Source organism: Oncorhynchus gorbuscha, linkage group LG11 (genome assembly GCF_021184085.1).
Source record: "Oncorhynchus gorbuscha isolate QuinsamMale2020 ecotype Even-year linkage group LG11, OgorEven_v1.0, whole genome shotgun sequence".
NCBI lineage: Eukaryota > Metazoa > Chordata > Actinopteri > Salmoniformes > Salmonidae > Oncorhynchus > Oncorhynchus gorbuscha.
The window spans coordinates 27,814,628-27,838,557 of record NC_060183.1 but is presented as its reverse complement, the minus strand read 5'-3'; the positions used below and the strand labels follow the sequence as shown (position 1 = coordinate 27,838,557).

Sequence of the window (23,930 nt, the reverse complement as noted above, 5' to 3'; positions counted from 1 at the left end):
CCCCCGGCAACCAGGTTGTACATAGAACATCCTCCAAGGCCTCTAGACTAATTAGCCTATGAAAAGAGGGACAATTAGGCCAATGTCATTCCAAAAACAGTCCACTTCAGTTGTGATTTAGTTCCTTTTTGTCAAGATCCGTGGTCCGTATTGACCCCGTTCTGTGTCCGGATGCGGAATGCGGACCGCCTATTGAGTATAGCTGTTGTATGCCTGGATTTGATCAGGAAGAGGCATGAGAGGTTAGCCTGGAGTTCCCATTATAACAATGCATTGTCCTAACAGGTTGTTTGTTTCCACAGGCTTCTGAGGCCATATGGAAGGGGGGGGTTGGGAAGTGGGTGGGATGGCTTGGCAGCGGAGCTCCCATTTTGTGTATTCAGGGCCATGTTGATGTTGTTCCTCTTGTTTCAAACAAAGGAGGCCTGTAAATCTCTGAGGGCTTTACCTTCATACATGGAAATCAATTACTGAAGTATTCAACAATAGACCAGGGAATCAAAAAACCAGGAACCCTAAGAAGTGAGTTCAGAAATCCAGGGATGATGAGGGTGGATGGAAGTATGTGCTTGACCATGGGAAATCGATGACTGTTAAATGGAGAGTTCACCCAAATTACACAAATACATATCAGTTTCCTTACCCTGTCAGCAGTCTATGATAAAAAGTTAGCATTTGGAGACAGTAGACAGGTACACAAAACCAAAGCATGGATTCCTGTCTTACCTTCCATAGACTGCTTACAGGGTAAGGAAACCAATATGTAATATTGTCATTTGTGTGAAGTACTATAGTTACTGTCAACAATGAATAACAATCACAATATGAAAGTGAGGACACTAGGGCCATTCTCCCAGACACTTTGTTTTAATAGTTACCTTCACAAACACATCTGACTGATATCATGTACAAACATCAACTGACAGAGCACCTGTTACACTGCAGAGTAAATTTGACCGTTAACAACAGGACTTTGTTTTAAATAGGCCAATCCTTCTGCAGGGCATGCACACGCGTACATGTACACACCGACTATGAACACAACACAACAATTCAGATGACCACATTGACAACCAGTTAAAATATGTATTCGCAGAACGAAAATAAATATTTGTCGATGACTACATACCATAGGATTGTACTAGAGAGGACTTAATGTGTGTATTTTGATAGATATGTTTCATTACTCGACAGCCCACATCACACACAACCACCGATATGAACCAAAGAGAGTGTTGTTTTCATGTGATGAAAACAACATGAGGGTAGAATAGGCTACACATCTAGCATTTAAAATAATATATGTGTAAGTACTACAGTATCATAAACAACAATACAGTTGCTGCGAGTTAGGGGCAAGTAAATGAGTACAGTACAGTAACCAATAGAAAGGCATTTTATGTTTTGATTTAAATATCGCTCTGCCTGCTCCTCAACGGAGCGGGTTCAGTAAATACAGTCAAATCAAACTGCTCCTGAACATGTCCCCATAATCTCCCCATCTCAATTTGGTCATATCCTTAGCAGGAAGCATCTGTTATGATTTCCTCTTGACACGGTCACGCTAATAGCTAGATCATGCTGCACAAAACAATATATACAGGGAGAGCCACAACACACAGGGGACATTCTCTTTGAATAGAAATACCAGAACATTTTACACCAGTCACATTGAGGGAATGCCATAGGATGCCATAGGATGCCATAGGATGCTATCGGATGCTATAGGATAACAGAGAATAAAACTTGACAGTGTTGCTACTTTGTCACCGATCCATCGTTTGTTCTCTTCACCACTTTCACAAAATTGTATGATGCAAGTACCAGCAGTGCTACGGGATAGCATCATTACATACACATGTTGTCAACAGCTGTCATTACAGAGCCATGCGTTTTGGAATAAACACTCCATGACCATCTTTCATATGAATGAAGAGCGACTGATGAGCTCATGGGTGAAACGCGACACACACCATATGTAGCAACTTCTTATGGCATCACGGAGGGAAGGAGGGAGTTTCGTGAAAAATGGAAAAACAACAACAACACTTCACGACATTGCGGAGTGGGGCAAAGAGGAGCGTAGACACACAACTCACGAAACCGACACGTCACAACATGGCTCCTAGAGGGGGTAAGAGAGCTGCAGTTTGGGGGTCCATGCAGAAACGTTTATAGAGGGAAAAGTCTGGGGGGTGGGGGGTGGGAGGGGGTGTTCGTCTGGGATTTGTCAGGGATGTGGCCGAGCTGGTTTACTCGTCAAATCGCCCCTCCAGGATGCTCTCGAAGGAGAAGGGGACGAACTTGAAGCCCTGCCCCGTGTAGAACTTATTCTGGAACTCCACCCTAAAAAAAAGAGACAAAAAGGACCGCAAAAGATCAGTGGTTTATTGAACAGGTCAATGGAGTTTTGGGACCAGGCCTCGAGCCAGCCAGCCGCCACAACACAAAACAAAGAAATGGTTGCCTCTCGAATGTCAAGACCAATTACAAATTATCATAGTCAATTATGATACTTCGTCCAACATTTCCTGGACATGAGTCAAAAAGCCTCAAATAAACTTGGACGGTCTTTGGACGGCACCATTATGCCACATATCGGGCTTTAACGAGCAGCATGTTCCTTCCTCAGTTACGAGGCCAGATGCTTGGCAGTAACACCAACTCCTCTCTGAATGAGAACAAACCTTAAAGAAGAAACATTTTAAATCGTGGAACAACTGCTGTCCCTACTTCGCTTTCAAGCTGGATTGTCCTACCGACGGTTGCTGAATATCTATTCAACTGGCTGAAAGCAACATACACAGCATCATCCACTTGCTGACAACTGGTGAGAAGCCAAGTGAAGTCAACTTCTTTTTTTTGTGCTTACCCAACATTATTTACATTAAGAAAAGGATGAAATGGCTTTTTAAAAAGTGGAACACTTCCATTTGCATTTGATTTAAATAACCTGATGTTATACTGCTAAGCTACATGTAGCTAGTATAACTTGTCGATCATCCCTTTCCCCAGAGAGAGGGGGGGGGGTATCTTGCCAGTGACTGAGGCTGCACTTCATTCCCTCTCTCCTCTGTCCTCGTTCACTCCCCTGGCAGATCTGAGATACATGGATGGGTGGAAGGAAGCAATAGCTCCAACTAGTTTCCATCATACTGATTTCCCACGGTTCTATCAAATCTGCCAAGGGAAGTAAGCAAGGGCAGATGGATTAAGATAATGATAATCAATTGCACACAAGGTTCAACTGAAATTGTACTTCCGCTTTTAACCCCTTTTCCACATTTTGTTATGTTACAGCCTTTTTCTAAAATGGATTACAAAAATGTTTTTCCTCATCAATCCATACACAATACCCCATAATGACAAAGTGAAAACAGGTTTTTAGAAATGTTTTCAAATTTACTAAAAATAAAAACAGAAATACCTTATTTACATAAGTATTCAGGCCCTTTGCTATGAGACTCGAAATTGAGCTCAGTTCTACGGAATTGTCCGTAGAGCTCCGAGACAGGATTGTGTAGAGGTACAGATCTGGGGAAGGGTACCAAAACATTTCTGCAGCATTGAAGGTCTCCAAGAACACAGTGGCCTCCTATGTTCTCAGAGACAACCAAGACTTTTCCTATAATTGGCCTCCTGGCCAAATTGAGCAATCGGAGCAGGAGGGCCTTGGTCAGGTTGGTGACAAAGAAAAATCCAATTAAATCAAACTTTATTTGTAACATGCGCTGAATACAACAGGTTACTGTGAAATGCTTACTTACAAACCCTTTAACAACAGTGCAGTTCAAGGAAGAGTTAAGAAAATATTTATCAAATAAACTAAAGTAAAAAATAATAAAATAGTAGCACAATAAAATAACAATAACTGGGCTATACACAGGGGATACCGGCATCGAGTCAGTGTGCGGGGATACAGGTTAGTTAAGGTAATTTGTACATGTAGGTAGGGGTGAAGTGACTATGCATAGATAATAGTGAGTAGCAGCAGTGTAAACACAAATGGGGGGGGCAATATAAATAGTCTGGATGGCCATTTTATTAATTGTTCATGAGTCTGGCTTGGGGGGAAGCTATTAAGGAGCCTATTGGTCCTAGACTTGGTGCTGCCCTCGGTCAGAGAGGAGTCTATGACTTGGGTGACTGTCTTTGACCATTTTTGGGGCTTTCCTCTGACTAGTATATAGGTCCTGGATAGTTGGCCCCAGTTACTGGGCCGTGATGTGGACAGATGCCGAGCAGTTGCCATTCAAGATGCTCTCAATGATGCAGCTGTAGAACTTCTTGAGGATCTGGGGACCCATCCCAAATATTTTCTGTCTCCTGAGGGGGCAAATGTGTTGTTGTGCCCTCTTCAGGACTGTGTTGCTGTGTTTGGACAATGATAGTTCGTTAGTGATGTGGACACCAAAGAACTCTCAACCTGCTCCACTACAGCTCCGTCGATGTGCCTGTTCGTCCCACCTTTTCCTGTAGTCCATAATCAGCTCCTTTGTCTTGCTCACATTGAGGGAGAGGTTGTTGTCCTGGCACCACACTGCCAGGTCTCTGACCTCATCCCTATAGGCTGTCTCATCGTTATCGGTGATCAGGGCGACCACTGTTGTGTCGTCAGCAAACTTAATGATGGTGTTAGAGTCGCGTTTGGCCAAGCAGTCGTGGGTGAACAGGGAGTACAGGAGGGGACTGAGCACACACCTCTGAGGGGCCCAAGTGTTGGGGATAAGCACGTCAGGAAGTCCAGGATCCAGTTGCAGAGGGAGGTGTTTAGTCACGGAGTCCTTAGCTTAGTGATGAGCTTTGTGGGCACTATGGTGTTGAACGCTGAGCTGTAGTCAATGAACAGCATTCTCACATAGGTGTTCCTTCTGTCCAGGTGGGAAAGGGCAATGTGGAGTGTGATTGAAATTGCGTCATCTGTGGATCTGTTGGGGCGGTATGTGAATGGGAGTGGGTCTAGGGTATCCGAGATGATGCTGTTGATGTGAGCCATGACCAGCATTTCAAAGCACTTCATGGCTACCGACGTGAGTGCTACGGGGCGATAATCATTTAGGCAGGTTACCTTCGCTTCCATGGGGACAGGGACTATGGTGTTCTGCTTGAAACATGTAGGTATTACAGATTCGGTCAAGGAGAGGTTAAAAATATCAGTGAAGACACTTGCCAGTTGATCCACGCATGCTCTGAGTACATGTCCTGGTAATCCGTTTGGCCCCGCGGCTGTTTAAACCTGACCTGTTGACCTGTTTAAAGGTCTTGCTCACATCGGCTACCATCACACAGTCGTCCGCAACAGCTGGTGCTCTCATACATGCTTCAGTGTTGCTTGCCTCGAAGCGAGCATAAAAGGCATTTAGCTCGTCTGGTAGGCTCGTGTCACTGGGCAGCTCACGTCCCGGTTTCTCTTTGTAGTCCGAAATAGTTTTCAAGCCCTGCCACATCCGAGGAGTGTCAGGGCCGGTGTAGTAGGATTACATCTTAATCCTGTATTGACGCTTTGCCTGTTTGATGGTTCGTCTGAGGTCTTATAAACGTCCGGATTAGTTTCCCGCTCCTTGAAAGCGGCAGCTCTAGCCTTTTGCTCGATGCGGATGTTGCCTGTAATCCATAGCTTTTGGTTGGGATATGTTTGTTTCGGTAACTGTGGGGACGACGTCGTCGATGCACTTATTGACGAAGCCGATGAGGTGGTATACTCCTCAATGACATTGGATGAATCCCAGAACATATTCCAGTCTGTGCTAGCAAAACAGTCCTGTAGCATAGCATCCATGTCATCTGACCACTTCCGTATTGAGCGAGTCACTGGTACTTCCTGCTTTAGTTTTTGCTTGTAAGCAGGAAAACTTGGAGGATATAATTATGGTCAGATTTGCCATATGGGGGGCAAGGGAGAGCTTTGTTAGCGTCTCTGTGTGTGGAGGTAAGGTGGTGTAGAGTTTTTTTCCTCTGGTTGCACATGTGACAACCTGGTAGTAATCAGGTAAAACGTTTTAAGTATTCCTGCATTGAAGTGCCCGGTCACTAGGACCAACACTTCTGGGTGAGCATTTTCTTGTTTGCTTATGGCCTTATACAGCTCGTTGAGTGCGTTCTTAGTGCCAGCATCGGTTTGTGGTGGTAAAAAGACGACTAAGAATAATATAGATGAGAACTCTCTTGATAGATAGTGTGGTCTACAGCTTATCATAAGGTACTCTACACAGCATCCAGAGGCAGATGACCTTCACGTCTTAACATTCCCGTCCTCATCTACACTGGAACTGGAACAACCAATTCATTATGAGAGATTACATTTATTCTCAAATAAGATCATCTTGGAGGTTTGTGGTATTTTTCATATGGCACCAGGACCAGAAACATCAATGGTGCATGCTTCGAATGATATGGGCTATGGACGTTATTGTCAGAATCATCTGTAAACCCAGACCAATGTGACACTGACCACCTTTACATAGTGCACCCAAAAACTCAATTTTTCTATCCTCCTCTGCTGAACAATTTAAAAGTTCACTTCAATGTTTACATGTTCAGTCAAGTTTTTAATTTTTACATTTATTTTTATGTTCAGTCAAGTTACCGAAAGCCAAGGTGAGAAACTTCAGAGATAATCGAACAAAGTCAGGCTCTGGTATAGTCACTCTTTCTGGGCTGTGTCCCAAATGGCATCATATTCCTTATATAGTGCACAATTTTTGACCAAAGACCTATGGGCCCTGGTCATAAGTACTGCAGAGCACTATGTAGGGAATAGGGTGCCATTTGGAACGCAACCTGATGTCTTGATGCATTGAAAAAACAAAGAGTGGATTCCCAATTCCCGCTCCTCCTCTCCGGCCTCAGCTGACAGCCATACGAGGGAAGCACGGGAAGTGCCAAGGAATGTCCCACCGCCACAGCAAATATTTAGCTGTCAGAGTTGAGAGGGCCGCATTTAAAGGCCCAATGCAGTCAATGACTTAATTTTCCTGTGTTTTATTTACAGTATATTTCCACACTATGATGTTGGAATAATACTGTGAAATTGTGAAAATTATGATAATGCCATTTTAGTGTAAGAGCTGTTTGAAAAGACCGCCTGAAATTTCAACCTGTTTTAGTGGGATAGAGTTTTGGTCTGCCCGGTGACATCCCCAGGTAAATGAGTTAATAGACCAATAAAAAGAGAGTTCCAAACCTCTCTGCCAATAACAGATCGTTTTCAGTTTCATTTACAATATATATATATATATATATATATATATATATTCATCAGCTGTTGTACAATATGATACAAAACACAGAAAAACAAAACATATATTTAGCTGGGCCCTGGTCAAAAGTAGTGCACTATAGGAAATAGGTTGCCATTTTGAATGCACACTTTACTTATGTGAGGTGGTCTACATAGCATTTCCCTGGAGGCCATTTTGAGGAGCTGATAGACTGACTGATGTTTGGGAGAGAGAGCGGTATGGCACTGCACCATTCCAACACTGACAGACGACAGTACAAAGGCAGGCAAGCAGGCGTAAGACATTAGGCTTATACTGGCATCCATCAAAAACACACTTTCCTATACCTCATTTCACAACCATGAGGTAAGATGGTCATTAGTGCTTAATAGCAAGTGCCAGACGAGGAAGGTTTTAAGAAAATAAACCCAACTCTATACGTAACATGCCAAAAACCTTTACCTAAGAAAGATAGACCACTAACAAAGTAAAAAATAATGATAGTGAGTTTTTTGTTTATTTAGTTTTCCAATTCTTAAAATTATCACCTCTCGCCTGTCTACCTACAGTATATGTCTATTTGGTTACACTGCGCAGAGCTATTTTTCCACATGACCTCGAGCACTGGAAAACTCAGGGGGAAAAGGACACTTTGGAGAAAGTGAAAAATGGAGTATCGCATGAAGACTGGACAGTTAGTCTGCATCCCAAATGGTACCCTATTCCTGACACATGGACCTTGGTCAAAAGTAGTGGATTATGTAGGGAATAGGGTACCATTTGGGATGCAGACAAGATAGACTGTGGGGGCTGTGAACTGGATCATCAGTCAGTGGCACACTCCCCTCTGCTAAGGCACTGGATTCACTCCGTGAGTCTTTACCCATCACATTCCACACTCCACCTCCCGACCATGTGTGTTCTCCTGTGAGTTTACACGAAAACAGATGAGCAGATCCCAAGGGATCTGAACAGCATCAATTTGGAGGTTGCGCAGGGCCATGGATACAGTATACAGAGTCTGTCATTGTGTGTGTGTGTGTGTGTGTGTGTGTGTGTGTGTGTGTGTGTGTGTGTGTGTGTGTGTGTGTGTGTGTGTGTGTGTGTGTGTGTGTGTGTGTGTGTGTGTGTGTGTGTGTGTGTGTGTGTGTGTGTGTGTGGACTGTAAGTGTGTGTGTACACGTGTGTGTGTACACGTGTGTGTGTGTGAGTGTCTGTGAGCGTGTGTAATGTGTGTGTGTGGGTGTCTGTGAGCGTGTGTAATGTGTGTGTGTGGGTGTCTGTGAGCGTGTGTAATGTGTGTGTGTGGGTGTCTGTGAGCGTGTGTAATGTGTGTGTGTTGGTGTCTGTGAGCGTGTGTAATGTGTGTGTGGGTGTCTGTGAGCGTGTGTAATGTGTGTGTGTGTGTGGGTGTCTGTGAGCGTGTGTAATGTGTGTGTGTGTAATGTGTGTGTGTGTGTAATGTGTGTGTGTGTAATGTGTGTGTGTGGGGGTGTCTGTGAGCGTGTGTAATGTGTGTGTGTGTTTGGGTGTCTGTGAGCGTGTGTAATGTGTGTGTGTGTGTGTAATGTAATGTGTGTGTGTGTGTGTGTGGGGGGGGGGGGTGTCTGTGAGCGTGTGTAATGTGTGTGTATGCAGACGTAGAGTGTCTTCAGAAAGTATCAACACATTTACTTAACACGTCACAAAATAAGTTGCATGGTTTCACTCTGTGGGCAATAATAGTGTTTAACATGATTTTTGAATGGCTACCTCATATCTGTAAAGTCCCTCAGTCGAGCAGTGAATTTCAAACACAGATTCGACCACAAAGACCAGGGAGGTTTTTGCAAAAGAGGGGCACCTATTAGTAGATGGGTAAAAAAAAGACAGACATTGAATATTCCTTTTGAGCATGGTGAAGTTATTAATTACACTTTGGATGGTGTATCAATACACCTAGTCACTACAAAGACACTGGCGTCCTTCCTAACTCAGTTGCTGGAGAGGAAAGAAACCGCTCAGGGATTTCTCCATGAGGTCAAAGTTGACTTTAAAACAGTTACAGAGTTGAATGGCTGTGATAGGAGGAAACTGAGGATGGATCAACAACATTGTAGTTACTCCACAATTCTAACCAAAATGACTGAGTCAAAAGAAGGAAGCTTTTACAGAATAAAATATTCCTAAATATGCATCCTGTTTGCAACAAGGCACTAAAGTAATACTGCAAAAAAAAAAAAATCCAATAGGATACATTACTGAGTACAAATCTCTATATTTTCAAGCATAGTGGTGGCTGCATCATGTTATCAGTATGCTTGTAATCGTTTAGGACTGGTGAGTGTTTCAGAATAAAAAATACATGGAATGGAGTGAAGCACAGGCAAAATCCTAGAGGAAAACTTGGTTCAGTCTGCTTTCCACCAGACACTGGGAAATGAATGAACCTTTCAGAAGGACAATAACCTAAAACACAAGGCAAAATCTACACTGGAGTTGCTTACGAAGAAGACAGTGAATGTTCTTGAGTGGCTGAGTTACAGTTTTAATTGAAATCTACTTGAAAATCTGTGTCAAAACCTGAAAAAATTGTTGTCTCGCAATGATCAACAACCAATATGACAGAGCTTGAAGAATTATGAAAAGAATAATGGGCAGGTGTGGAAAGTTCTTAGAGACGCACCCAGAAAGACGCTACAAAGTATTGCTTCTACAAAGTATTGACTCAGGGGTGTGAATATTTCTGTATTTCATTTTCAATCAATTTGCTAAAATCTCTAAAAACAAGTTTTCACTTTGTCATTATGGGGTATTGTGTGTAGATGGGTGAGAGGGGGGAAACAAACAATTTAATCAATTTTGAATTCAGGCTGTAACACAATCATAAATGTGTAATAAGTGAAAGGGTAAGAATACTTTCTGAAGGCACTGTATGTGTAGTGTGTACGTACGTGCGTGTTTGAGACTCACCAGTGGAGACGGAGCGCGTGCAGGAAGGCGGACAGGCCTTCCATGATGAGCAGGATGCACACGGTGAGCATGGCGAAGGCCGCGAAGATGATTGACAGGCCGAAGAAGCCGCCTCCGCTCCTGGAGGATAGGCCCAGGTGCATCACCATCGTCCAAAGCACCTCCGACAGCTCTGTGGATAGAGAGAGAGAAAGAAGGAAAGAAAAAAAGAAAGATAGAAAGGGGAAAGAGAGGTAGAAAGAGACAGACGGGAGATAGGGGGTGAGAAGTGAGCGTTGTAAGGCGTCCATTCCACCAGTAGGTCGTTATCCACCAATTAGTGTCAACCCTCTTGCCATGTAGTATGTGCATGATTGAGTAAGTGAGAGATAGAAAAGAACCGTATTGCATGTGCACTATGCTTGTGTTATGAGTGCGTGCCTACTCGTTGTGTGTGCGCGCGCACATGTATTTCTAGGTGCACAGAGTACGTAGTTACATGCACGTGCACAGTGTATTCACCTGTGTGTAGTGTGTGTGTGCAGTGTGTGGATAACACTCACGTGCATGGGCCAGACTGAGGGCCCAGAGTCGCAGGTAGGAGGCAGTGTTGGAGATGCAGCCCAGGCAGTATTCTATGGTGTGGATGGCCTGGTGGACCGCCACATCTCCAAAGTCAAACTGCAGAGAGAGGAGGTGCTCATCAGGGATGTGTTCTAAGATCAATGCTCCTTCCATTGGAACAGCATGTACACTAAGACCTACTGCCATTCCGATGGAAGCTACACAGAAAAAAAAGGATTTGAAAGAGAGTAAAAAGGAAAGAAACAGGGAGGTACCACCTGAGCTTGTCTAATAAAAACATGTTTGTTTTCCATTGCAAAAAGGTTTTGTTACAGTGTGCCCTGCTGAACATGACTCTGGCTGGTGCTGTTCAAATTCACTTTACAGTTGACTGTAAGTATGCTGTAATTCCATACTGAGTGAATTGTACCTCAAGAGGTTGCTTTATCTAATCTATCCACAACTACCGGTAATGTGGTTTTCTTCCCTTGCGTATGAGATGTGAAAAACATGAGAATCAAAATCATTCAGTTTAGCTTGGCAAGGGCAAGGCTTCCTTTTTCCATCCCTCTCTTTTGTCCTTCGATCCGCTCACAGTTCACGGAAAAGCCAGCGCTGGCTCTCATTGTTCTACTTGAAAAGGGCTTCCAACGTGATTCGCTAAGAAAAACAACACTACTGCACAGTACATGTTGCAATGGCAAATGTAAGAAGCTGAATAGCTCGGATATTGGTTTTCATCCAACCTCCAGATATCAATAGCAAAACATTACAGCAACAGTAAAATCATGCCTTTTTGATATCTCAATGCACATTGGTGGGGATGGATGGACTGAGGATTGGTGAGAAAGGAGATGCAGAGAAAAAGAAAAAGTGAGCAATCAGATGGTAAATGTTAGTTAATGAAAGGGAATCCAATCAAAACTGGTTTTTGATAGACTTGCCTTGCTACACACACACACACACACACACACACACACACACACACACACACACACACACACACACACACACACACACACACACGCACACGCACACACACACACACACACACACACACACACACACACACACACACACACACACACACACACACACACACACACACACACACACACACACACACACACACACACACACACACACACACACACACACGCTGTCCCGCCACCCACCACCCGCCAACCCCTCTTTACGCTACTGCTACTCTCTGTTCATCATATATGCATAGTCACTTTAACCATATCTACATGTACATACTACCTCAATCCGCCTGACTAACCGGTGTCTGTATGTAACCTTGCTACTTTTATAGCCTCACTACTTTTACAGCCTCACTACTGTATATAGCCTCACTACTGTATGTAGCCTGGCTACTGTTTTTCACTGTCTTTTTACTGTTGTTTTTATTTCTTTACTTACCTACTGTTCACCTAATACCTTTTTTGCACTATTGGTTAGAGCCTGTAAGTAAGCACTTCACATTAAGTGCTACACCTGTTGTATTCGGCGCACGTGACAAATAAACTTTGATTTGATTTGATGCACACACATGTCATTCTTGGGTGGTTGACAGAGAGTGGGTAGGTAGGCAGGTTGGGTAAACAGACAGGGCGCAGAATACTGTCATTGGGGACAGGCAGATGCACAGCATGCCGGGATGCACGGCCTGGCTCTTACCGGTTCCTCCTCTGCATGCTTGAAAGTAAGCAGAGGTCAAAGGTTAGTGGCAGGGTTCAGGAAGCAATTTGTTATATGACTACCATGATGGCAAAAGATGATCACAAAAAAAATGAATAGCATGCATTACATAACGTTCTATGGCTCTTTGCGACAACATAATAACAGTTTTAGTTAATCCAGCATTTTGCTAAATGTTTAAACTTTCAGAAGAGGTGCCAGAGAATGTCTGGTTGGACTTCCAGTGAATGATTACTTTAAAAGATGCTCCCAACACCCACAATGAAATTATGTCATCTTGGACACAGTACATGATCACATTTCATAGTAGTCGTAGTTTGTATTACAAAACAAGCCAGCAATTGTTTTGTAAACATACAAACCTCTTCATAAGAAATCATCAAAGTATACTCTTATTGGACTATCAAATACACTTTCTCTGTAAAAACAAACCTCTTACCAGGATATATAATGTAACATTAGGCCTACATGAAAAACCCCAGAACCTCTGACTCAGAAACAATATTTTCCAAATTCCATTCCCTGATGCAATGACTCACTGAGGCTGGTTCTCATGCAAAATCACCTCACTGTTTACTTTTCTGAACCCACTGTGAAACAGAAAATCCATTTCTTATCTCTTCCATTCCATCCCCCCTGCCCTCACTTGTACCCCCCCCCCCACCTTCACTCAATAACACACAGAAAGAAGCGCTGCTATTTGAAACACACGTCTAGGAGGATAACGAAGCTACGTAGTGAGGGTACATTAATGGGTTTTATGTAGCTGCGACAGGTTATAGCAAGTCATTGCTGCATAAGGAATAGAGTGAGGCAGTACGTGCTGTAGTCTAGAAAGATACCAAAAATTCCGTACAAAGGTCCACCAGACTCATTCCTTTAAAGGGTTTCAAATGGTTTGAGAGAAAGATCCAGAGGAAGAGCTATACTGTAGCTATGAACGAGAGGTCTTAAACGATGTGATAAAGAACGGGATGATTTCAAAGGAGAGAGGGGAACGAAGTGCTTTCTAATGAGAAAGAGATACAACGTTTGAAAGGGAGAAAGAAAAGCCATAATACATGTTTTAGAAGAAAGGTCCGAAGTGGGAAGATATTCGATTCTATTCTAAGCTGAGAGTAAATCAGATGATAGATATTTTTTTTGGAATGAACTTTCAGTCTGAAATGATGGTACTTCATAGCCAAAATGTCAGAAAGGTACGTGGTCAGTTAAACCCCTTGGCTCACCTCGTCTCCGTCCTCAGAGTGCTGTGAGAGCGCGTCGTGGTCCATGATACCAGCTTCGTCCTCCGTGGGCCCGTTGCCCACCCGCACCCCTCCGAATTTCTGTGTGCCCTGTTGGGTGAGTCCGGTTGATGAGGACACGCCTGTTTGCTCTAAAGATTGCTCTAGATTCTCTGCAGGGCATTCTTCCCTCTTCTGTGACTAGATACAAAAGCCACAAGATCTGTGTCTGGCTTAAAGCACGCCTTGGGGTGTTATGTTTGCGTTTGGCACTTAGGGGGGCACCCAACAAGCAGATTGATATAAAAAAAATATATGTAAAATATATGTAAAATACATGTAAAAATGTTAATCATGTATGCAAAATACATGTAAAATATATGGAAAAAAAGACATGTTAAATATATGTCAAATATTTAAAATTATGGGGAATATTGTACAAATTGGAGACTTGTTAGGTGCCACTAATATGCCAAACAAGCAAAGCTAGCCCTGTGTTAATCAAATAACGAAATAAATATTTTTTACATGCAGCTAAATTATTTCTAATCTCTTTGTAATCTTTTATCAAAATATAGCAAAGTAAATATACTTGTTTTACTTCACAGATTTTCCAAGGCATGCTTTAAGCATCATTGTATGGCAAAACACAACCAAGCACAACATTACAGAAATACAACATACAGTCCATAGAAACGAAAGGCCACGAAAAAAAGCGAAAGAAAACGACAACAGGTTCTCAAAAACAGGTAATCAACTAGAGTCGTAAAGGATAAAGGTTAGATCTGATGAACATACCAGGTGCTTTTTCCATAGGTGCTGGCGCCGAAGCACCATAGTTTTCACTATCAGCATACAGGGAACACATGCAAGGGCAATCAGCACCAAAACAATCTGGATCCCCATCTATAGATTCAAAACAGAGAGAACGTTAACAGACAACATTTTGGGGACATGGAGCCTTATCAGCGACAGAGGCATGGAGGGAGGGAAGGGTCCCCCGGTCACACCTGTCCCCGGTAGAGAGGCTTATTGGTGACGTCGCCGTAGTTGAAGAGACACATGTTGATGAAGGCAATGAGGAGGCTGGGCGCGTCCTTGGAGGTGAAAGCGTCGTAGGCCGTCCACTTGTAGAAGACCAGGATGATGAGGTAGCCGAACAGGCTGGCCATGAAGACAATCTCAGGGATGAAGCCCAGGAAGATGTTCAGGGGCTTCTTGAAGTACCTGGCCCACAGTAAGAGAACAGAAGATATGAGAAGAGGAGAAGAGAATAACATTATTGACCATTACCATTTGTCTTTGGCGCTCCGGTTTACAGGTTAAAGGTCAAAACGGACATCCAGACCACCTACAGCATTAAACACAGAGGGGTACGTACAGGTGGTTGAACAGGCTGAGAGAGACGCCAAACATCATGTGGATCACTCCCAGGATCACAGACATCTTCATCTTGAAGGAGTTAAGGAAGGTCAACTTGTTGGTGGCAATGTTCCAGATCTGAAGATCACAAAGAAGAGGCGTAGATTCAGAGCTCTCATTGTCGAGATGACTCCCGGTAAGTGCAGACAGATAGACAGACACAGAGAGACAGAGGGATGGACAATATAACAGTTCAGACAGACCGACTGACTGGGCAGACAGACTTACCGGGTCTATACCCAGTGGATAGGGGCCATTGAAGACACCCGGCACAGCTGGGTCCAGCTGCAGCACCTTATTTTCATTGAGAGTTTCAAACCTAGATATATTATAGACAATTGAAGTGAACAATTTGCAGAGCGATGCCATCATTGACAGACAGTATACATAAGGGGGTTTCTAGTATGCATTGCTGGAAAGTGCACCAATATTAGATTTAAAAAAGCCTGGTATAATAAATGAAGTGCCCTGTAATATACCCAAGATGGAACATTCAATAAATCAGATTTTGTATATAAATAAATAAAGACTTGCTAAATGTCCCTCTGTACACTCACTGTGACTTCTCTGAAGATTTTAAACTCTAAAAGTCGAAGCCGTTGGGGGTACTAAGCTAACATATGGAATTATTTTAAGATGGTCATACTATGGATCATTTAGCAATTTGATTTGGAATTTTAAGACCCCTTTAGGTATTAAAAATATATATTAAAAAACAATTTGATGGTCTTCCAAGTGGTGTAGTGGTCTAAAGCACTGCTTCACAGTGCTAGAGGAGTCACTACAGACCTGGGTTTGATCCCAAGACGTATCACAACCGGCTGTGACCGGGAGTCCCACAGGGAGGAGCACAATTGGCCCAGCATCATCCAGGTTAGGAGAGGGTTTGGCCGGGAGGGCTTTTCTTGGCTCATTGCGCTCTAGCGCGGGCCGGGCGCCTGCAGGCTGACCTCGTCGTCAGTTGAACAGTGTTTCCTCCGACACATTGGTGCGGCTGGCTTCCGGATTAAGGTGGGTGGATGTAAAGAAGCGCGGTTTGGCGGGTCAGGTTTCGGAGGATGCATGACTTAACCTTCGCCTCCTGAGCCCGTTGAGGAGTTGCAGCGATGAGACAAGATCGTAATCGGGGAGATAATTGGGGTAAAATACAAGAACAACAAAAAAATATGATACAATTTTGAACTTGGCCTTTAATACTACAGCGCCTAGAAATGCATTGAATTAAACATTCATAAATGGCAAAAAAGACCGTTAAAAAATAAATCATAAGGAATAAGGTTTTGAAGTGTCTTTCCTATATCTAGGCGATATAAGAAAGCTCAGGGAATATTTTAGTTTTTTTGGAAACATATTTAACCCCTTATTTTTGTTGCCACAAAACCACCTCCATACTTCCATTTGTTTGTATGGGTTACCTTCAGACGAGTCCCATGACACATGTGGGGGTCATTGAGAAAAACGGAGCAATGTCTCCCTTTTCCATAGTGGGGTCATATTAGTTTGTATCTCAAACAGTTCCAATGCTACAGACAGAAGTTGGCACATCAGTGTTACCAACTTCAGACGAGTTTAACATCCGATTGTCATGACAGTGTTAAAATGAGGTGAATTAAAATGTTTTCACCAAGTTATACTACACAAAAAGGACACCTTTCGTGGAAAAACCCTGCTACTACATTAACTGGAATGAAAGTTTTTTACAATATGTTAAACAGCAATCATGCTGTTGAAATCTCCCGTGGTGGGTGTATCCTTTTGTTGTTAGCTAATGTCAAAGCTTGTTACCAAGAACGGCCTTCTCCCAATTGGCTGTCGCGCAGTCGCGTGAGTGATTGGTTGGTTATTGGTTGGTTTATAGGTTGGACAGTTAACTGACGGATAACTTACGTCCAGTTGGCTCCCTTGGGGCTGAACATGGGCCGGACACTCCAACCGGAGCCAAACATGTTGAGGGATTTGGAAAAGCAATCGTTGTAGATGATACCGGTGTAGACAGAGAAGATTCCCATCAGCAGGATGATGTAGCGTCCAGCGAATACCATGTTGAACATCTGCCAGGGCAGGGAGAGTATGAACACACATTGGAGCACTGGCCTGGGTCATGTTCATTGGCACAGAAAGGAAAAAACAGACAGAGAGGGAAAACGTAGACCAGTCCAATAAGAAACACTAATTTTAATTTCCCTTCGTAAAACATTGGAAAATGTTTTCTGTTGCGTACCCTAATGAACACGACCCAGGCCTCACCGGGTAAAGAATGTCTGCATCCTGTACCAGCCATCATTCAACACTCAACTACACCAAACACTAAAACATTACTTAAATTGCCCCAAGTTAAGTAGCCTACTGTACAAGAGAGGATAGTTTGCCAAATTAAATCTACAATACATTGGCCTAATTATCTCCTTCCTCCCAAAGTGTGCACTTGCTCACATCCCTTCACTGACTTTAAAGGAACTAAGTGTAATAAGAAACATGGTGGAAACTTCCCCTGGCCCATTCATTCCCCAATCCAATGCTTTTAGGTTTGTGAGAAGTAGTTTGCACACTTCAGGAGAAAGGAGAAGCACACAATGTCATCGGCGCTCTTGGTGGGACGTACCTCGTTGTCAGTCTTCTGGGAGAGGATGCGGCTCTCTCGGATGACCAGGTAGAGGGCGGCGCAGGTCATCAGCACACCGTGACCCATGTCCCCGAACATGACGGCAAACAGGAAAGGGAAAGTGATGATGGTGTACGGTGCTGTAGGAAGGAGCACACAATAAGACACATCGCAGTGGACAGTACAACACAATGGCATAGGGGAAAACAACAACAAGATACAGATAGAGACTCGAACAACACAAGAGACAAAACAAGACAAGAGACAAAGAAACACAAGACACAAAACACACAGAGACATAACAGTTATGTAGACACAACAAAACAGACAGACAAAACAACACACGAAGACACAACAGCATACATAGACACAACAACAACGACAGAAAGACACAACAACAACAACACAGAGGCACACAGTGTAGACTTGTCTGTCACCTGGGTTAATCTCCCGGTAATTTCCGATCCCGTAAGCGTCCACGATGTTCTGGAATCCAGAGGTGAACTTATTGGTCTTGTTGAAGGTGGGCGGAGTCTGCTTGGTGGTCATCCTGTTGAGAATGGAGGGCACTGTGGAGCCACTCCTCTCCTGTAAAACACACCAATCCACAATAAGTCACTGCTATGGGGTGAAGTTTGCCCTAGGTACAACTCTAGGATCAGGTTCCCCTCCCCCAATCCTAACCTTAATCATTAGTAAGGAAAATGCAAATCTGACCCAAGATCAGCATCTAGGGGAAACTTCACCCTTTACCAGAATTACCTGACAAATGCCAATTCACCTTCGCAAGCCCATTACAAACCTGATACAGCCAATGCACAAACACCATTTTCATATTTTCAGATAACTCAGTGAGGAGGTTGCCACATCACTTAGACCAATGAGTAATGGGAGAAGGAACAGACCCCAGGTCAGTTCTGCAGACCAAAGACTGGGCAGAAGCACTGTTGTATTTGGCTACATGATAACATTACATCAACGTTTGCCTATTCCTGTAATTTCATTTAGCTCTAGATAAGAACAGGGCACAGAAAGAGTACATTCCATAGACCTCTGGGTGAACTGGTGAAAATTGTGCGTGTTGTTAGTTTAGTTTGCCTGGCAAAACAGATTGCACAATGACAATCTGTATGTATTTAATATCTAGCAATATAATTTCTCCCTTTTTATGATTACTGTCCAATTCCAAGTATTTCTATTCGACTCAAATTCTATGGTGGTTATAAAGAATGCAAAGTACTTCATACTTTATCGTCGCCTTGTATTAAATTCCGAATTCTCCTCATCAAAATAACAACAGGAAGTGAGGTAATGAACTAAAGGGAGGTTCCTGCCTCAGAGCTCTAATCCTTCTGATTTGCAGACCCGACTCACCGTTCCTCGGCGCAGGGCGAACTGGATGGAGTCCAGGTCGGATACAGGGCACCACACCTCGGCGATCAGGCACTTCTGGGTGACGTCGATGTTGCACAGGTTCAGCGTGTGGTAAATGGCCTTCATCTTCCTCACCTTGATGAACCACACCCTCATGGTCTTGGCTGCAGCCTGGAGCACCCTCTGTCTGTGGTCCTCTGTCTGGTTCAGCACCTGCACGGGAGAAAAGAGGGTTTTGTTAGCCCGTTGAGCTAAAGCCTAGGTATTATTTCGGGGGAGCTAACGCAGGTCTTCAGGTCGTTGGTGCAGTTTAATGATTAAATATCTGGTTTTGGACCTGCACAGACAACAAGATGGTGTTAGCTAAGCCTAGGTAGTTGGTATTATCTCAGGGGAGCTAAAGCAAGTCTTCAGGCCTCAGATGGTTCAGACATAGACCATGTCCAAATACCCATACTTGCGTTCTAAATAGTAGCCATTTTAGGTATGCGAAAATATTACGTTTTATAGTATATGACATTTCCAAAATCGAGTATGCTTTAAATTCCAGGATGTTATACTCACTTCGGCTTTTCATCTAGTACAATTTGCTGCACACTTTTGAGGAAAATAATCGTCTTTCCAGGCACATGTGTTTGACAACAGATGATAGTCAGCTGATAATGAGAAGGGGACACACTGTAACCAAGTGAGCAAATAGCGGGTATCAATGAAATTGCACATTAGACGACGCATTCTTAGGAAGGGTGAGCCGAGTATGTTGATATTTTTTGCTTACTGTATTAACTTTGACTAAACAGTATGTCGTTTTAGTAAGTAGTAGGAAAAACAGATTTCGGACACGGCCACTAAGATTTAATTTATTTTTAAAAGCTTGCGCACGGTTAATCCCCTGGAGGGCATTGTTAGAGGAGGACAGAGGGAGTCTTCCCTTTCAAGTAGAACCACATTATTTTTTTTATAAGGATAGAGTTCAACACAATTCTTGTTATACGAAGTGAAAGACCTCTACCGACTAGTACTGAGATACTGCACATGTGCACATCCCAACATCGAGAACATTGTGCGACTTAAACCAACAGTATCAAGGGACTGTGTAACACAAGCACACACATAGAAATGTGCTTTCCGGGACAATTTATGATTGCCATTGTATATGCTGTTGATTAGCATGCAACACTGTCACACAAACACAAAAGCCCTGTGTAACAAGAATGACGTATTGGCAAACGCAAGCCTGAGAACGGAACAAGGGGTAACTGGGTAACTTCCTCACTTGCAACAGTGAAGGGTGGCGTTCCTACCTGAAAGACATTGCATCGCATCAACCTATCGTTACGCGCCACACCATCGACTGCATAGTCGGGCATCATATTGCTGTATCGTATGATGTGGTTATTTGATATGCAGGCGTCTGCAACGTAGTCAGGCAGGAACAAACCATTTGGGACAGTTCATGGGCCCTGATTGGATGGAACTCCAATCATACAATCATACAGTGCCTTCAGAAAGTATTCACACTCCTTGACTTATTCCACATTTTGTTGTGTTACATCTGGAATTCAAAATGGATTAGATAGATCATTTTTCTCACCCACCTAGACACAATACCCCACGACGACAAAGTGAAAACATGTTTTTAGAACGTTAGCAAATTTTCTGCACATTATACTTTTATAATTCTTCAAGCGCTGTCAAGTTGGTTGTTGATTGTTGCTAGACAGCCATTTTCCAGTCTTGCTATAGATTTTCAAGGAGATTTGAGTCAAAACTGTAACTAGGCCACTCAGAGCCATTCAATGTCGTCTTGGTAAGCAACTCCAGTGTATATTTGGCCTTGTGTTTTAGGTTATTGTCCTGCTGAAAGGTCAACGTTAGAAAGCAAATTGAACCAGGTTTTCCTCTACTACACTATCTACAAAGTGAGTTTTCATCTATATTATTCCGGCCGTCTATTTACCACCACAAACCGATGCTGGCACTAAGACCGCACTCAACTAGCTGTATAAGGCCATAAGAAAACAAGAAAATGCTCATGCAGACGCAGCACTCCTAGTGGCCGGGGACTTTAACGCAGGCAAACTTAAATCTGTTTTGCCTAGTTTCTATCAGCATGTCACATGAGCAACCAGAGAAAAAAAACTCTAGGCCACCTTTACTCCACACACAGAGACGCGTACAAAGCTCTCCCTCGCCCTCCATTTGGCAAATCTGACCATAATTCTATTCTCCAAGTTTTCCTGCTTACAAGCAAAAACTAAAGCAGCAAGTACCAGTGAATCGCTCAATACGGAAGTGGTCAGATGACATGGATGCTACGCTACTGGACTGTTTTGCTAGCACAGACTGGAATATGTTCTGGGATTCATCCAATGTCATTGAGGAGTATACTACCTCATCGGCTTCGTCAATAAGTGCATCGACGACGTCGTACCTACTATGACCGTATGTACATATCCCAACCAGAAGCTTTGGATTACAGGCAACATCTGCAAGAGCTAAAGGCTAGAGCTGTCGCTTTCAAGGAGCGGGACACTAATCTGGACGCTTTTAAGAAATCCCACTATGCCCTCAGACGAACCATCAAACAGGCAAAGCGTCGATACAAGACAAAGATTGAATCCTACTACACCGGCTCTAACACTCAGGGCTTGCAAACTATTACGGAATACAATGGAAAACCCAGCCGCGAGCTGTCCAGTGATGCGAGCCTACCAGACGAGCTAAATGCCTTTTATGCTCGCTTTGAGGCAAGCAACACTGAAGCAACACTGAAGACTGCACAGACGGATTACCAGGACATGTACTCAGAGCATGCAGTGTGGTGCCTGGACAACAACCTCTCCTTCAATGTGAGCAAGACAAAGGAGCTGATCAAGGTGGGCCGAACAGGCCCGCATTAACTTCGGCGGGGCTGTAGTTGAGCAGGTCGAGAGTTTCAAGTTCCTTGGTGTCCACATCACCAACAAACTATCATGGTCAAAACACAGCAAGACAGTTGTGAAGAGGGCACGACAACACCTTTTCCCCCTTAGGAGACAGAAAAGATTTGGCATGGGTACCCAGAACATCAAAAAGTTCTACAGCTGCACCATCGAGAGCATCCTGACCAGTTGCATCACCGTCTGGTATGGCAACTTCTCGGCATTTGACAATAAGGCGCTACAGAGGGTAGTGTGAACGGCCCAAGCTTTTGATTTTAGTTTTGGGTCAAAGAAAACAGTTAAAATCTCCAGCTAAAAATTAGTTGAATTTAGGAAGTCTGTTCCCAAATAATCCCACAAATAAAGTAATAGATATGTAATTGTGTCTCAATGTAATTAAGGTATGAAATGATTGTTATGTTGCGGCCCTCAACCATCAGCTCAGCCAAAAATCGTCCCCCTGCTGAATCTAGTTGCCTACCACTGGGTACGGTGTCCATATTAGGATACATGTAGCATCAAATGACCAAATCTCCCTCTAGTGGCCTCATGGGTAGAATGTTATTAATATGCCTCATCATTATTTCTATGTCAAACAATTTTGTTATATTTCAGTCATCTGTGATGTACATAAGGTGTAATATTGGGATGCAAACCCAAAAGTGAATACATTTTCAACTCTATATCTGACATGGTGTCTTTGTTTTTTAAAACCCATAACCATGTGTGTGAGGTGTATACCTTGGTTTCAAAGTAGATTTGTTTGACAATCAAAAAACACTGTGTCCCTGATTTTGCACACTGCAGTAAATGGTTAAGTGACAATGTGTTCATTGTCTTGCATACCATCTGGAGGTCGTCAATACGGGTGTTGACCCCAGCAGCCATCTCCTTCCTTTCCTGGGGAGTCTCGGGGCAGGGGTAGAGGGAGGCCCGGAATCTGGAACACACAACCAACAGTTTACATACTGACTTACAATTATACTGTAGGTAACCATAGAATTATATTTACTAGAAAACAGACATTCCCATTTAAATCAATGTTCCGTGATCAGATAACGAAACGTCACAACTGATATCGGGTATCATCATTCTGGCCCAAGTTTCCCGACTTAAAGGGTCGTTGTAGTGGTTATTTCCGTGTCGGGAACTCGTATATCTACATTTCTGACAGCACTCAAACGCTAAATTAATGGAGGAACTGGGTACTGACTAGTGGTAGTAACTTACCCCTCACATATCTTCTTGACTCTGTTCTTCAGCTGATCGCCTTGGAAGAAGATGATGAAGACTGACTTGTGGACTTGGTCGCCCTGTAAGAGAGAAAGAGTCAATCATCTCACCAATCAAGCAGTGACTGTCGTTGGAACAACTTATTGAACAACGCAGAATTCCATTTTTTTTTTGGTGCCCTGGCTCATTGGGTGTTAGGTTGCACAAACTTGGGTGTGAATACGTTTTTGTACTTTTCATCTTGATTGGTGTGTCAAAGAAAACATTTTTTGACAAACTTATTATACTTAATAATTTTTATGCCTTTAGGTGCTCAGTTCACAGACAGGCGTGTATACATAATAACATTTAAAAAATACACAAAGAATCAAAAGACAGTAGAGAATAAGAACAAACATACAACACAAAACACAAACACATTTTTTATTTATTTAATACGAAGTAAGATTTAAAAAACGTTATTGACAGACCGTGGCGGGGTCCTCCAGGGGGTCCTCGATTTCTGCCTGACGTAAAAAGACGTTGCCGCGGCACACTCTCCACAGCATCCTCTCAAAGGTAGGGATCCTCTCCCGGCTGATCACCCCAGCAACAAACCTGCTCAGGCCAAATTAAAATATTTCAGGTTCTGGCCAATCAAATGCACTGTACATGATCCCTCTGGGTTGTCGTGACATTTTTCCTGACATAGGGGCCTGGTTCCAGATCTGTTTGTCCTTTTGGCATAACAACA

The 23,930-nt window shown here is 43.2% G+C and overlaps 1 protein-coding gene across 3 annotated transcripts in view; it reads right to left on the bottom strand.

Annotated features, from left to right (window-relative positions):
* Positions 1–851: 851 nt before the first annotated feature.
* The window catches only part of LOC124048435 (V-type proton ATPase 116 kDa subunit a1-like), a 35,371-nt gene continuing 12,292 nt past the window's right edge, over positions 852–23,930 (bottom strand). For 2 of the 3 annotated variants that reach the window (XM_046369218.1, XM_046369219.1), the window contains exons 7-22: positions 23,668–23,794; positions 23,195–23,277; positions 22,811–22,904; positions 19,041–19,253; positions 18,104–18,254; positions 17,667–17,806; positions 16,952–17,115; positions 15,293–15,383; positions 15,024–15,142; positions 14,653–14,869; positions 14,441–14,548; positions 13,646–13,843; positions 12,396–12,413; positions 10,715–10,832; positions 10,173–10,344; positions 852–2,346 (exon numbers count right to left, since the gene is read on the bottom strand). In XM_046369218.1, the coding sequence (XP_046225174.1) occupies positions 2,253–2,346; positions 10,173–10,344; positions 10,715–10,832; positions 12,396–12,413; positions 13,646–13,843; positions 14,441–14,548; positions 14,653–14,869; positions 15,024–15,142; positions 15,293–15,383; positions 16,952–17,115; positions 17,667–17,806; positions 18,104–18,254; positions 19,041–19,253; positions 22,811–22,904; positions 23,195–23,277; positions 23,668–23,794 (2,107 nt within the window). In that variant the 3' untranslated portion in view covers positions 852–2,252. The remainder of the gene's footprint in view (positions 2,347–10,172; positions 10,345–10,714; positions 10,833–12,395; positions 12,414–13,645; positions 13,844–14,440; positions 14,549–14,652; positions 14,870–15,023; positions 15,143–15,292; positions 15,384–16,951; positions 17,116–17,666; positions 17,807–18,103; positions 18,255–19,040; positions 19,254–22,810; positions 22,905–23,194; positions 23,278–23,667; positions 23,795–23,930) is intronic. The other variant, XM_046369220.1, reaches the window with a different exon arrangement.